Source organism: Littorina saxatilis, linkage group LG15 (genome assembly GCF_037325665.1).
Source record: "Littorina saxatilis isolate snail1 linkage group LG15, US_GU_Lsax_2.0, whole genome shotgun sequence".
NCBI lineage: Eukaryota > Metazoa > Mollusca > Gastropoda > Littorinimorpha > Littorinidae > Littorina > Littorina saxatilis.
The window spans coordinates 9,249,189-9,261,688 of NC_090259.1; the positions used below are offsets into that span (position 1 = coordinate 9,249,189).

At 41.8% G+C, this 12,500-nt stretch overlaps 1 protein-coding gene across 1 annotated transcript in view; it reads left to right on the plus strand.

Moving 5' to 3' along the window:
• The window catches only part of LOC138948463 (uncharacterized), an 86,246-nt gene that overhangs the window by 41,422 nt on the left and 32,324 nt on the right, over positions 1 to 12,500 (plus strand). Inside the window, exon 7 of the mRNA XM_070320017.1 lies at positions 6,909 to 7,026. Within this exon, the coding sequence (XP_070176118.1) occupies positions 6,909 to 7,026 (118 nt within the window). The remainder of the gene's footprint in view (positions 1 to 6,908; positions 7,027 to 12,500) is intronic.

The window sequence follows — 12,500 nt, forward strand, 5'->3', positions numbered from 1 at the left end:
TACGCCGATTTCGGGGAAGGCATGCTGGGTATTTTCGTGTTTCTATTACCCACCGAACTCTGACATGGATTACAAGATCTTTTCCGTGCGCACTTGGTCTTGTGCTTGCGTGTACACACGAAGGGGGTTAAGTCACTAGCAGGTCTGCACATAAGTCTCCACTCTTAACCCACCAGGCGCCGGGCAGCGACCGGGATTCGAACTCACGACTTCCCGATTTCGCCACTGCGCCCGTCATATAAGATGAACTAATTGTTTGTTAGTTTGTCTGTTTGTTTGTTTGTTTGTTTGTTTGTTGTTTTTTGTGTTTGTTTGCTTGTTTGTTTGTTTGGTTTTTTGGTTTTTTGTTATTCGTTTGTTTGCGTGTTCGTTGTTGTTTGTTTGTTATTCGTTTGTGTGCGTGTTTGTTTGTTAGTTTGTTTGTTTTTGTTTGTAACAATGTAAGTGTCAAAATTCCACTCACGAAGATGATTATCGTATCGTGTTGACGTTTTGAGAAAATGGCTGTAAAAACATATACCACACAATATGTTTTCCTTACACCAGCCCTAACCTAGCGTGTTACTGAATCGACACATCGGTAAAACATGATGTTGTTTCTGTTCGCCGAGGCAGAAAAAAAACCCACCGAAAACTTACATTACAGCTGGTTTACATATACTGTAATTATCTAGTAGGCCGTTATTCCAGTAGAGTTGTGCTGAAATACCTACACGCTCGCTCATTAACACCATTCGTTGCAAAAACAGCCAACGCTGGCTATAGACACGGTTTTCATCTCAATCTTTCTGTCTCTCTCTCTCTCTCTGTCTCTCTCTCTCTCTCTCTCTCTCTCTCTCTCTCTCTCTCTCTCTCTCTCTCTCTCTCTCTCTCTCTCTCTCTCTCTCTCTCTCTCTCTCTCTCTCTCTCTCTCTCTCAGAGTTTAAGTGAATCTCTCCCTCTCTTTCTCTCTCTCCCTCTCTCTCTCTCTCTCTCTCTCTCTCTCTCTCTCTCTCTCTCTCTCTCTCTATCTATCTCTCTCTCTCTCTCTTACCCCCCCTCCCCATTGTCCTCACTCTCATCCTAACCCAATGTCTTGGAACCCAGAATCAATCTATTACCCCATCACTCCAATCCCACAGAAGAACAGGACAATGCATCCACCCAATCGCATCAATACCACTCATAGCAGCTTTCAAGCCCATTATCAGCCGCTCTTCCAAGAAGCACAAGTGAACAGAACTGCACAAGCAAATGCCAACGCTGCTCATTTTGAGTTTTGTATCGGGGAAATAGGATGGAATTCAATGCTGCCCAGAAATGGCGGAATCAAGACTCTCTGAAGGGAGGGTTTTGCTCCCCATCGCTGGGAACGTTCAAGACGATTGCATGATACACGTCATTTAAGGGGAGAGGAAGCCTGGTTGGCTGAGGGTGGGGAGAAAGGGGTTTGGGGGAGAGAGAGACAGACAGACAGACAGACAGACAGACAGACAGAGAGAGAGAGAGAGAGAGAGAGAGAGAGACAGACAGACAGACAGACAGACAGAGAGAGAGAGAGAGAGAGAGAGAGAGAACTCGAACTCGAACTCGAACTCGAAAACTTTATTACCGAGGGATGATAGCATTAGGCGTACAGGTTTTTAACCTAAATCGTCGCACAAGTACAAGTAAGTATTAGGTCCATATGGTCCTTTCTTACAGCTAGTCCCTACTATAATACACACATGAAACAAAGAACAAATATGAAGAATTTATAAAAAAAAAATAATAATAATAATAAAACAAGAAGAGCAAACGCTCGATCGAGTCACTTTCGCAGTTCTGAATATTATATGAGGCATCAGATGGACAGGAAGAAATTGCTATTCACAACACAATGAGTCACGTTCACATAAAATTTGAGCCCGGTCACTTTTATAGTTTCCGAGAAAAGCCCAACGTTAAGTTGTGTGTTGCCGAACAGAAAAGGCTAGTTATCTCCCTTGTTTTTCTGATAACGTTCGTAAAAGGCTACAGATGTAAATACTTTGATGTAAAGAATAATCCTACAAAGTTTCAATCACATCCGATGAACTTTGTCAAAGATATAAAATGTCTAATTTTTCCTTTGACGCTGACCTGTGACCTTGAAAAAGGTCAAAGGTCAACGAAACCATCGTTAAAGTGTAGAGGTCATTGGAGGTCACGACTAAACAAAATATGAGCCCGATCGCTTTGATAGTTTCCGAGAAAAGTCCAACGTTAAGGTGGTGTCTACGGACGGCCGGCCGGACGGCCGGCCGGACAGACTAACACTGACCGATTACATAGAGTCACTTTTTCTCAAGTGACTCAAAAATTTTAAGTTAAAAAAAACAATTGGGAAAGGTATAACAAAATAAAAATTCAAAATTCAAAAGTGTACTTGAATTTTGAGAGAGAGAGAGAAAGAGAGGGAGAGAGAGAGAAAGAGAGAGAGAAAGCAAGAGACGCTTTGACGCTTTGACACTTTATTGTCAGTAGCTAACAAAAGCCTTATAGACAAGGTAAAACAACAATTTCTGCATCATTCATAAAAGGGGGAAAAGGGCGAATGAACAAAACATTAATAACAGCAAAAACATAGCAAACCAGTTTATGAGTACGAACAATCAAACACACCGACACGAAAGCCATAGGTAAACAAAAATATCTAAGACTAAGGGTAAAACGCAAGGTATAGTATACATGTACACACAAAGGAAAATACTGATCCAACAGTTAACACACACTCATAAAACCAATCAATCTGCAGACCACAAATATTTAAAACCAATAAACCACAAGTCGGCGTTACCCTCGCGTGACTAGTAGGGGAACATGTCTAAATACATATATACAAAAACAACAATGGCTGCAGACGAACAAACACACACACACATACCCACACACACACACTCACACATATACGCGTATATAGACTACACCCGCACACGTGTAAATCCACGCGTATACATGTACACGCAACCCGATTTAAATGAGAAGATCATCCAGTCTAACATTTGCGTACGTAAAAATTACATTAGGCCAAAAAAAAATATATGTCTGTTTACGGTAACCCGACCGACCCTAGTTTTTAGGCCCGACCCTAATCATTTTTTTGGATCGTCTGAAAAAAAAGAAAAAAAACGCATCCAAAATAGAGCTGTTTGCGCTCAAACAGCAGACGACAGAAGGGAGGTAAGCTCAAAGTACTGTTAGGAGTAAAGGGTCGTCACTCGTGTTACTTCCTTTCAAAATGGATGCACGCAGTGGTGTTCGCCACCCGCTAGCTGTAAAGCTTGATAAATGTTGTCATGAAAAGGATGGGGTGAAAATTATCAGTACCTATCCAGCGAGTTTTGGTATCATTAAACGTTTTTCATGAAATTCATGCGGACTTTGACCCGAAACATTATGCGGCTCACGCCAAAGCTTCTACCAAAAAAAAAAAAAAAAATTATAAAATAAATTGAAAAACAAAAAGCCGACCTACCGACCCTATTTTTTCACCCTATGTTACCGTAAACAGACCTATTTTTTGGGGGGCCTTATAAGAAAGCAAGAGAGAAAGCAAGAGAGATAGAGAGAGACGTAATGATGTGGTTCAGAAAGCCACAAAAAGTCAAAGAAAAGTATGTGGGTGCAATATTCACAAAAAGAATAAAGGACTACAGAAGGTACATGCAAATGACTGACTAATTAATTGAGTGAGTGAATGAGTGCGTGACTGATCGATAGAGTAATTTATTGGTTGATTTATTGATTGATTGATCTTACCACTACAAATATTCGATTTGTTGTTTGGTTTATTCATTTAATCATTTATGGATTTACTATAAAATTTCATTTTTTTCACTTAGTTTTTCTTTCATGATTCATTAATTCATTCTGTCCTTTTTGATAATTGTCTCTAGTCCTCAGAGCTCCAAAAGGCCACTCACATAATTATTATTATTTTCTTTTTCTGTTTAATTAACGGCCTAGTTTCCAAGCGAACTACACAGTATAGAGGTTCATGAAAGGGGACTGTAACTCAAGGGATTTTGGCGGGACGAAATCTTACAGTTTGACACACAATTAGTCTGACTGTCTGCAAGACTGTGAGAGTGTTACTATTTGCGCGTAATATGTGTGACTGGGGTTAATTCTTCTGTCGAGTCAGCAACTGGGGCATGCATGGGTTAGTGGGTGGGGATCCCGTAATACTGTGAACCCTCCTTTCACGACCACGACAAAACACTGGTTAACTCGGAAAGCGCAAAAAAACAAGTCTGGCGGCGGAACGAAGTTGAGGGGTGGATGTTGCAGTGAGTGCTGGGACGGGGCGGCGTGGGAGCATACTGGGAGAAGGAACAAGCGTCGGGACAAGCAGAAGAAAAGAGGATAAAAACAATAAAAAGAGAAGAAACAAAATCAATTAAAAAAAGTTTGTAAAAAAAATCATAATAATTTTTTTTTAACAGGAAAAAAAACCGAAAAAAAACCAAGAAAAATGCACGAAAATTACATAAGAAGATATAACAAGTCGCGTAAGGCGAAAATACAACATTTAGTCAAGTAGCTGTCGAACTCACAGAATGAAACTGAACGCAATGCAACGCATCAAGACCGTATACTCGTAGCATCGTCAGTCCACCGCTCATGGCAAAGGCAGTGAAATTGACAAGAAGAGCGGGGTAGTAGTTGCGCTGAGAAGGATAGCACGCTTTTCTGTACCTCTCTTCGTTTTAACTTTCTGAGCGTGTTTTCAATCCAAACATATCATATCTATATGTTTTTGGAATCAGGAACCGACAAGGAATAAGATGAAACTGTTTTTAAATTGATTTCGAAAATTTAATTTTGATCATAATTTTTATAATTTTAATTTTCAGAGCTTGTTTTTAATCCAAATATAACATATTTATATGTTTTTGGAATCAGAAAATGATGGAGAATAAGATGAACGTAAATTTGGATCGTTTTATAAAAAAAAATTTGTTTTTACAATTTTCAGATTTTTAATGACCAAAGTCATTGATTAATTTTTAAGCCACCAAGCTGAAATGCAATACCGAAGTCCGGGCTTTGTCGGAGATTACTTGACCAAAATTTCAACCAATTTGGTTGAAAAATGAGAGCGTGACAGTGCCGCCTCAACTTTGGCAAAAAGCCGGATATGACGTCATCAAAGACATTTATCCAAAAAATGAAAAAAACGTCTGAGGATATCATACCCAGGAACTCTCTGTCAAATTTCATAAAGATCGGTCCAGTAGTTTAGTCTGAATCGCTCTACACACACACACAGACAGACAGACAGACACACACACACACACACACACATACACCACGACCCTCGTCTCGATTCCCCCCTCTATGTTAAAACATTTAGTCAAAACTTGACTAAATGTAAAAACGGAGGTTCATTTGCAGAATATACGAACAGAAAATGTGAAAAAGTAGGGCATCAAAGAAAAGAATTCTCAAAGGTCGTGGAAGGGGGTTCGACTGTTGTAATTGTAGGCGCTTATTCTTATCCATTCAAGTCAAGTCAAGTCAATATTTATTTAAAAAAAAACCTAGGGTTACATGAATAACTGAGGGATACGTGTACTCTGCTGATCAGAGGGTCCACAAAAATAAATTCTTTGAAAGTTGCTTGCTCTTGACGTAGGGCACCTAGGATGTTCTCAAGCGGTGAGTGTTTAAGCGAAAGGGTGTTTGTACTGTGTGTAAAAGCCTGACAGTATATGTGATGGTTTACGGGAGGCTTACTGTGCCTTTAATGTGAAAGCTGCAAAAATGCCGATCGAATTTCATTAAATTGTTCTCATTCGCACTGAAGATTCATATGAGATTTTTCTTACAGAGCATGAATCGAGCGGGCGATGAATCGTATTCTCGCTTTTTATGGAGAGTTTTAAAAAACGGTAATGGTATCATTCCGTAACCATACGCTACAGATGTCACCTTCTCTATGGCCAGCTTTATGAGCGCGGTGCCCATCTTTACCCTCGCTGCCTTTGCTTTCCCCGGCCCTCGATAGGACCAGGTACCCATTTATGACTTGTCATACAGTCATTTACGTTTCAAAGTTTAGGTTGGCAATTTCTACAAGCAGAAACGTACAACAGACATTAAACAGATTGCTAACACCTCTGACGCTATCACCCACATCATGTAACCAATACCTGGAATTGTTGTTCGCGCGTGCCGCTGAATTTTATTTCAGCGATTTTTGCATACCATAAATGTGTATGCATCCAAGTTATATGTTTTTTCCCAAATTTGTTTCGAAACTTTTTCCACATCTTGTGGCGGAGACCAACAACAAATTGTTCTTCCATATATAACCATTCTCCACAATTTTATTTCTATCTAGGTGGGCTGCAGAGCGCTCGTAAAAATCGTGTGTGTGTGTGTGTGTGTTCGCCCCGAGTGGGGGTCGATCCCCGATACCAGCGTGACTGAGAGGCAAGCACTTAGACCACTCTGCCACTCCGGTTAAGGTTTACTTCAATCAATCAATCAATGAGTCTTATATCGCGCATATTCCGTGGGTACAGTTCTAGGCGCTCTGCAGTGATGCCGTGTGAGATGACATTTTATACGGCCAGTAGATTGCAGCCATTTCGGCGCATATTTACCTTTCACGGCCTATTATTCCAAGTCACACGGGTATAGGTAGACAAGTATTAACTGTGCCTAAGCAATTTTGCCAGGAAAGACCCTTTTGTCAATCGTGGGATCTTTAACGTGCACACCCAATGTAGTGTACACGGGGGGAGGTTCGGACACCGAAGAGAGTCTGCACACAAAGTGAAATAAATTTCCGCCGAACCTGGGATCGAACTCACGCTGACAGCGGCCAACTGAATACAAATCCAGCGCGCTACCAACTGAGCTATATCCCCGCCCAAGTATTTCATTCACTGTGTGTGCAGGCATTCCGCGAATGGGGCCGGACATTACGTCAGTGGCATGACAAAACGGATGACGTCACGAGGTACCATCAATCGCAAGACATCACATTGACGCATCTCGGCTACTGGACCGACAACGGTCAGTTTACGCTCCCTCTTCTTCTTCTTCGATCATGGGCTGAAATTCCTATGTACACTTGTGTTTTTGCACGAGTGGATGTTTACGTGTATGACCGTTTTTATAACGCCATTTAGGCAGCCATACGCCGATTTCGGGGTAGCGCTCTCTCTATCTGAACAATTCCTTCTGCGTACGTGTTTGTCTCCTGGTAAAGCCTAACTAACTAAATGTCTGTGCGCATGTTATTCTGCCTGTGTATCTGTATGTCTGCCAGTCTGTCTGACTTGGCCTTGCAGTCTTTGTCGAAATAGCTTTTCGTTTCTTAACACTTTGTACCCCACCTATGTTGACCAAGATTTTTTTAGCCGAGACCAGTAGCGCTGCAGCAGGTCACTCAGAATTGTAGTAACTGTGTAGGAACTGTGTATCAACACGCTGGAATGCAGGCGTTAGATGGACGTTACAGGAAGCGACTGAGGCTAACAGTCTGAGCGGATATATCTGTAGCTGGTCAGATAGAGCCATGAGTGGGTACGCATATATCCGTACCTGGTCAGATAGAGCCATATGAGTGGGTACGGATATATCCGAACATGGGAGACAAGGTACTGAACTTGTCAAATCCAGGTGCACGGAGCCCCTGGGGCTTTTAGTCATACCTCAGGCAGCTATCCGTTAGAAGAACTACCAAGTTTCATTGACTTGCACCCAAAGAGTCAAGAACTGCGTTTTTTTTACGAATTAATTTCGTACTCGGACCCGGCTGGTCTTGGCCTATTTTTGGATCTAAATTTAGATCAGGTAGATCACCACATCATGCACAAAAAGACACGTCACTAGCAAACTATGTCAGACGTCATCATGAGTTTGTGTAAAACAAAATGGAGGCCGGAATCACTCAGTTGAATCGAACTCCGACCAAACACCACGTAATAACTAGGTTAATTTATGCACTCGCGTGAACAAGAAACTGTCGAGCTTCACAGATGTCGTCGTTGGGTAGTTTTGGGTTTGTTTTACTACCATAGGAGAATTTTTGAACTGTAAATGCACTCAGCTGCAACAAAAACGCAAAACGAAGGCTGTGAGCTGCACTGTGCCTTTAACGTCGAAGAATTCCTATACGAGCTGGTTGAAGTTACCAATTGTTTCAAGTTACAAACAAAATCCGTACCTGGTCAGATAGAGCCATATGAGTGGGTACGGATATATCCGTACCTGGGAGACAATGAGTTAACGTCGAAGAATTCCTATACGAGCTGGTTGAAGTTACCAATCGTTTCAAGTTACAAACAAAGTCAAATAAGTCTTTAGCGTGGATCACTGGGTAAACTGACATTCCAAAACCTGCAGAAACAACAGTTACGTAGAGAATTGCAGGTTGCATACGGATTTACTTCCACACATCTTGTGGAAATCTTATCGAAGATTGCATGCTTGAAGCTGAATTTCAAGACCAACTTTAAAATAAATCACCATTCTGTTCTCATGAGACAATAGCAAAGGGTCACGTCTTTACATCCGTGTCTCAAAGGGTACTATCAGCGGTGTTGTTTTTTTTTATCATTATAAGGAATTGTTTTTTTGCTGGTATTCTCAACGCGTGTTGAATTTTTTTTCCAGTACAACGAAAGAGCACAGAAAGTGCAACTTGATGTGTATATTTTTGTGTGGAGGGAAAACCACCCTGCACTCTTGTGTCGTAGAAGAGTGCATCACGTGCGAATCAACATTAGCTCAACAACTATATATCTATATCTATATACGGCTTGTGTGTGTGTGTCTGTCTGTCACTTCGCGATGCACGGCCAAAGTTCTCGATGGATCTGCTTCAAATTTGGTGGGCATATTCAGGTAGACCCCGGACACAATCTGGTCGATGAAAATTGTCAACACGTGCTCTAAGCGCGGCGCGGTGAACCGATTTTGGTTTTTCTGTAGATCCATTCCTAGTAACTCTTCCTTATCTTCTCCAGTGTTTTGCGCGTTTATCTCCCTTCCTTCGTGTGGCGTCAATCACGTCAACACGTCCTCTAAGCCGGCGAACCGCCACGCTGCATACTCCGTCTCGCGATCCACCCGGCGAAGCGAGTAATCATCTAGTGTATATATATATACTAGATAAATACCCGCTTCGCCGGGAAGATGTAAAGCCGAATACCCGGCTGCGCCGGGTACCCGGCTTCGCCAGGTGTACGCCGGCGCATTGTACGCGATTGACGCCACACGAAGGAAGGGAGATAAACGCGCAAAACACTGGAGAAGATAAGGAAGAGTTACTGGGAATGGATCTACAGAAAAACCAAAATCGGTTCACCGCTCCGCGCTTAGAGTACGTGTTGAACATTTTCATCGACCAGATTGTGTCCGGGGTCTACCTGAATATGCCCACCACATTTGAAGCAGATCCATCGAGAACTTTGGCCGTGCATCGCGAAGTGACACAGACAGACAGGCAGACAGACAGACACACACAAGCCGTATATATAGATATAGATGTCCATTTTGATATACAGGAAAAAGTGAGAGAAAAAATTATAAGACATTTTTCACATCCATTTTCGTCACATGCCAGTCAAAAGTTGCTGAACAACCATATTTGACCATTCAGATATATTTATGCAGAAGAAATTGAGAGAAAAAAATTATAAGGCAGTTTTCACATCCATTTTCGTCTGGATATTTTTAGCATGACCAAAATCAGGTAAACACGACCTTTTGTCATTGGTTGGAATTATCAAATCCACCAACAACCCAAACAAAAAAATAAGATTACGTGGATACGCTTGAGTGACAGCGTGACACGTGACCGCTGCGACAGCTACGGAAGGCGCCGCTCTGCGGTAATTGCTTACCCGTCATCATCAAAGAATCCTTCTGGGATCGGGTCCTCGGTGGCACAGCTGAAAGATTGCTGAAGCTGCTTATTGGGCGAATAGCAGACATCGGGCTATCTTCCGTAATGCTGAGTTAAAGGAGTTGTCCTACCTTGTGAATGCGGTAGAATTCCCATCAATCTTAACGATAATAATGTTGAATTACAAACGTCTACAGTTCTGTTGCGAACAAAACGTGATTTTTTTGCAGATGAACCCATCATCGGAACGAGACTTTTTTCTGTAAGAGACTAAACAAATTAAGCAAAGTTTATTTGTGGTACCAACATTTTACAATTTTCACGCATAAATTCCAAACGTTCACCTTTCACACGCAAAATGCAATATGTGCAGCTGAAGTCAACATCTGCGTTGTGGCCAAAAACAATGTCTGCGGCCTATAATTATAAGCCTTAGAAACAGATTAGCTTACATCTACGGAATGTTTAAAACACAGTGTAAAAGACCACCAAAAATCGCAGACTTAACATGACACCACAAAGTGTGTCACGTGATCGTACCAAACGGACAGGGATGCCATCACCAGTGCGGTAGCCATGACTACCAGATGAGACTTTTTATCAGAAAAAAACCCTGTTGATTATTGGAACATATCTCTTATTGGATTCTTTTCGGACAGCTCCTTTAAAAAGCACTGCCAGGCTGCCAAAAGCCATCAGTTCAAGTGTTCAACATGGCGTATGCGTAAAGAACCGCTGCCGGACGGTCATCGCCTATCATTACAATCTGTTTACTCGTGTTTCGAGTCATTCTGCCCTCTTGTGCCATCGCCTCAAAATGAAGGGACATCGTTGTAAGCGTCACCCGAGGTCCGAAACGCAGAAATTCATTCCAGTCAAGGGGCTATTATCTCTCAATATGCCAGGCGTCATCGCCATCTGACTGGGGCAGTATAAGCCACCCCCACCCCCCACCCCCCCCAACACCAAAAAAAAAGATGAATGTGTAAGAATGTGTCCGCTGCCTTACAGAAGGAAGAGGGTGCGAAGAAACAAGACCAGACACAAGACCAGATACAAGACCAGATACAAGACCAGATACAAGACCAGATACAAGAGAAGGAACGAGGAGAAAAATGAGCATGAGAAGAAAAAAGAGGAGGACGAGCGAAGAGCAGAAGAAAGAGCGAAAATGTGGAGGAGAAATAGAGGAGAAGGTGGAGTGTGAATAGAAGAACGAAGGGGAGGAGCATAAAAAAGAGCGAAGATGTGAAGGAGAATATATAAAGAAGAAGTGGGAGTGTGAATAGAAGGATGGAGGGGAGGAGCATAAAAAGAGCGAAGATGTGAAGGAGAATATATAAAGAAGAAGTGGGAGTGTGAATAGAAGAATGAAGGGGAGGAGCATAAAAAAGAGCGAAGATGTGAAGGAGAATATATAAAGAAGAAGGTGGAGTGTGAATAGAAGGATGAAGGGGAGGAGCATAAAAAGAGCGAAGATGTGAAGGAGAATAAATAAAGAAGAAGGGGGCGTGTGAATAGAAGAATGAAGGGGAGGAGCATAAAAAAGAGAGAAGATGTGAAGGAGAATATATAAAGAAGAAGTGGGAGTGTGAATAGAAGAATGAAGGGGAGGAGCATAAAAAAGAGCGAAGATGTGAAGGAGAATATATAAAGAAGAAGGGGGGAGTGTGAATAGAAGGATGAAGGGGAGGAGCATAACTTAAAGAGCGAAGATGTGAAGGAGAATATATAAAGAAGAAGTGGGAGTGTGAATGGAAGAATGAAGGGTAGGAGCATAAAAAAGAGCGAAGATGTGAAGGAGAATATATAAAGAAGAAGGAGGAGTGTGAATAGAAGGATGAAGGGGAGGAGCATAAAAAAGAGCGAAGATGTGAAGGAGAATATATAAAGAAGAAGGAGGAGTGTGAATGGAAGAATGAAGGGGAGGAGCATAAAAAAGAGCGAAAATGTGAAGGAGAATAAATAAAGAAGAAGGGGGCGTGTGAATAGAAGGATGGAGGGGAGGAGCATAAAAAGAGCGAAGATGTGAAGGAGAATATAATATAAAGAAGAAGTGGGAGTGTGAATAGAAGAATGAAGGGGAGGAGCATAAAAAAGAGCGAAGATGTGAAGGAGAATATATAAAGAAGAAGTGGGAGTGTGAATAGAAGGATGGAGGGGAGGAGCATAAAAAGAGCGAAGATGTGAAGGAGAATATATAAAGAAGAAGGGGGAGTGTGAATAGAAGAATGAAGGGGAGGAGCATAAAAAAAGAGCGAAGATGTGAAGGAGAATATATAAAGAAGAAGGGGGAGTGTTAATAGAAGGATGAAGGGGAGGAGCATAAAAAAGAGCGAAGATGTGAAGGAGAATATATAAAGAAGAAGGAGGAGTGTGAATAGAAGGATGAAGGGGAGGAGCATAAAAAAGAGCGAAGATGTGAAGGAGAATATATAAAGAAGAAGGGGGCGTCTGAATAGAAGAACGAAGAGGAGGAGCATAAGATAGAGCGAAGATGTAAAGGAGGAGAAATAGAGGAGAGGGGGGAGTATGAATAGAAGAATGAAAAGGAGAGAAAGAAGAAAGAGGACGAGGATAAGGGTTACACGAGGAACGGAAAGGAGGAGGGAGAGAAAGAAAAGGAGGAAGAGGC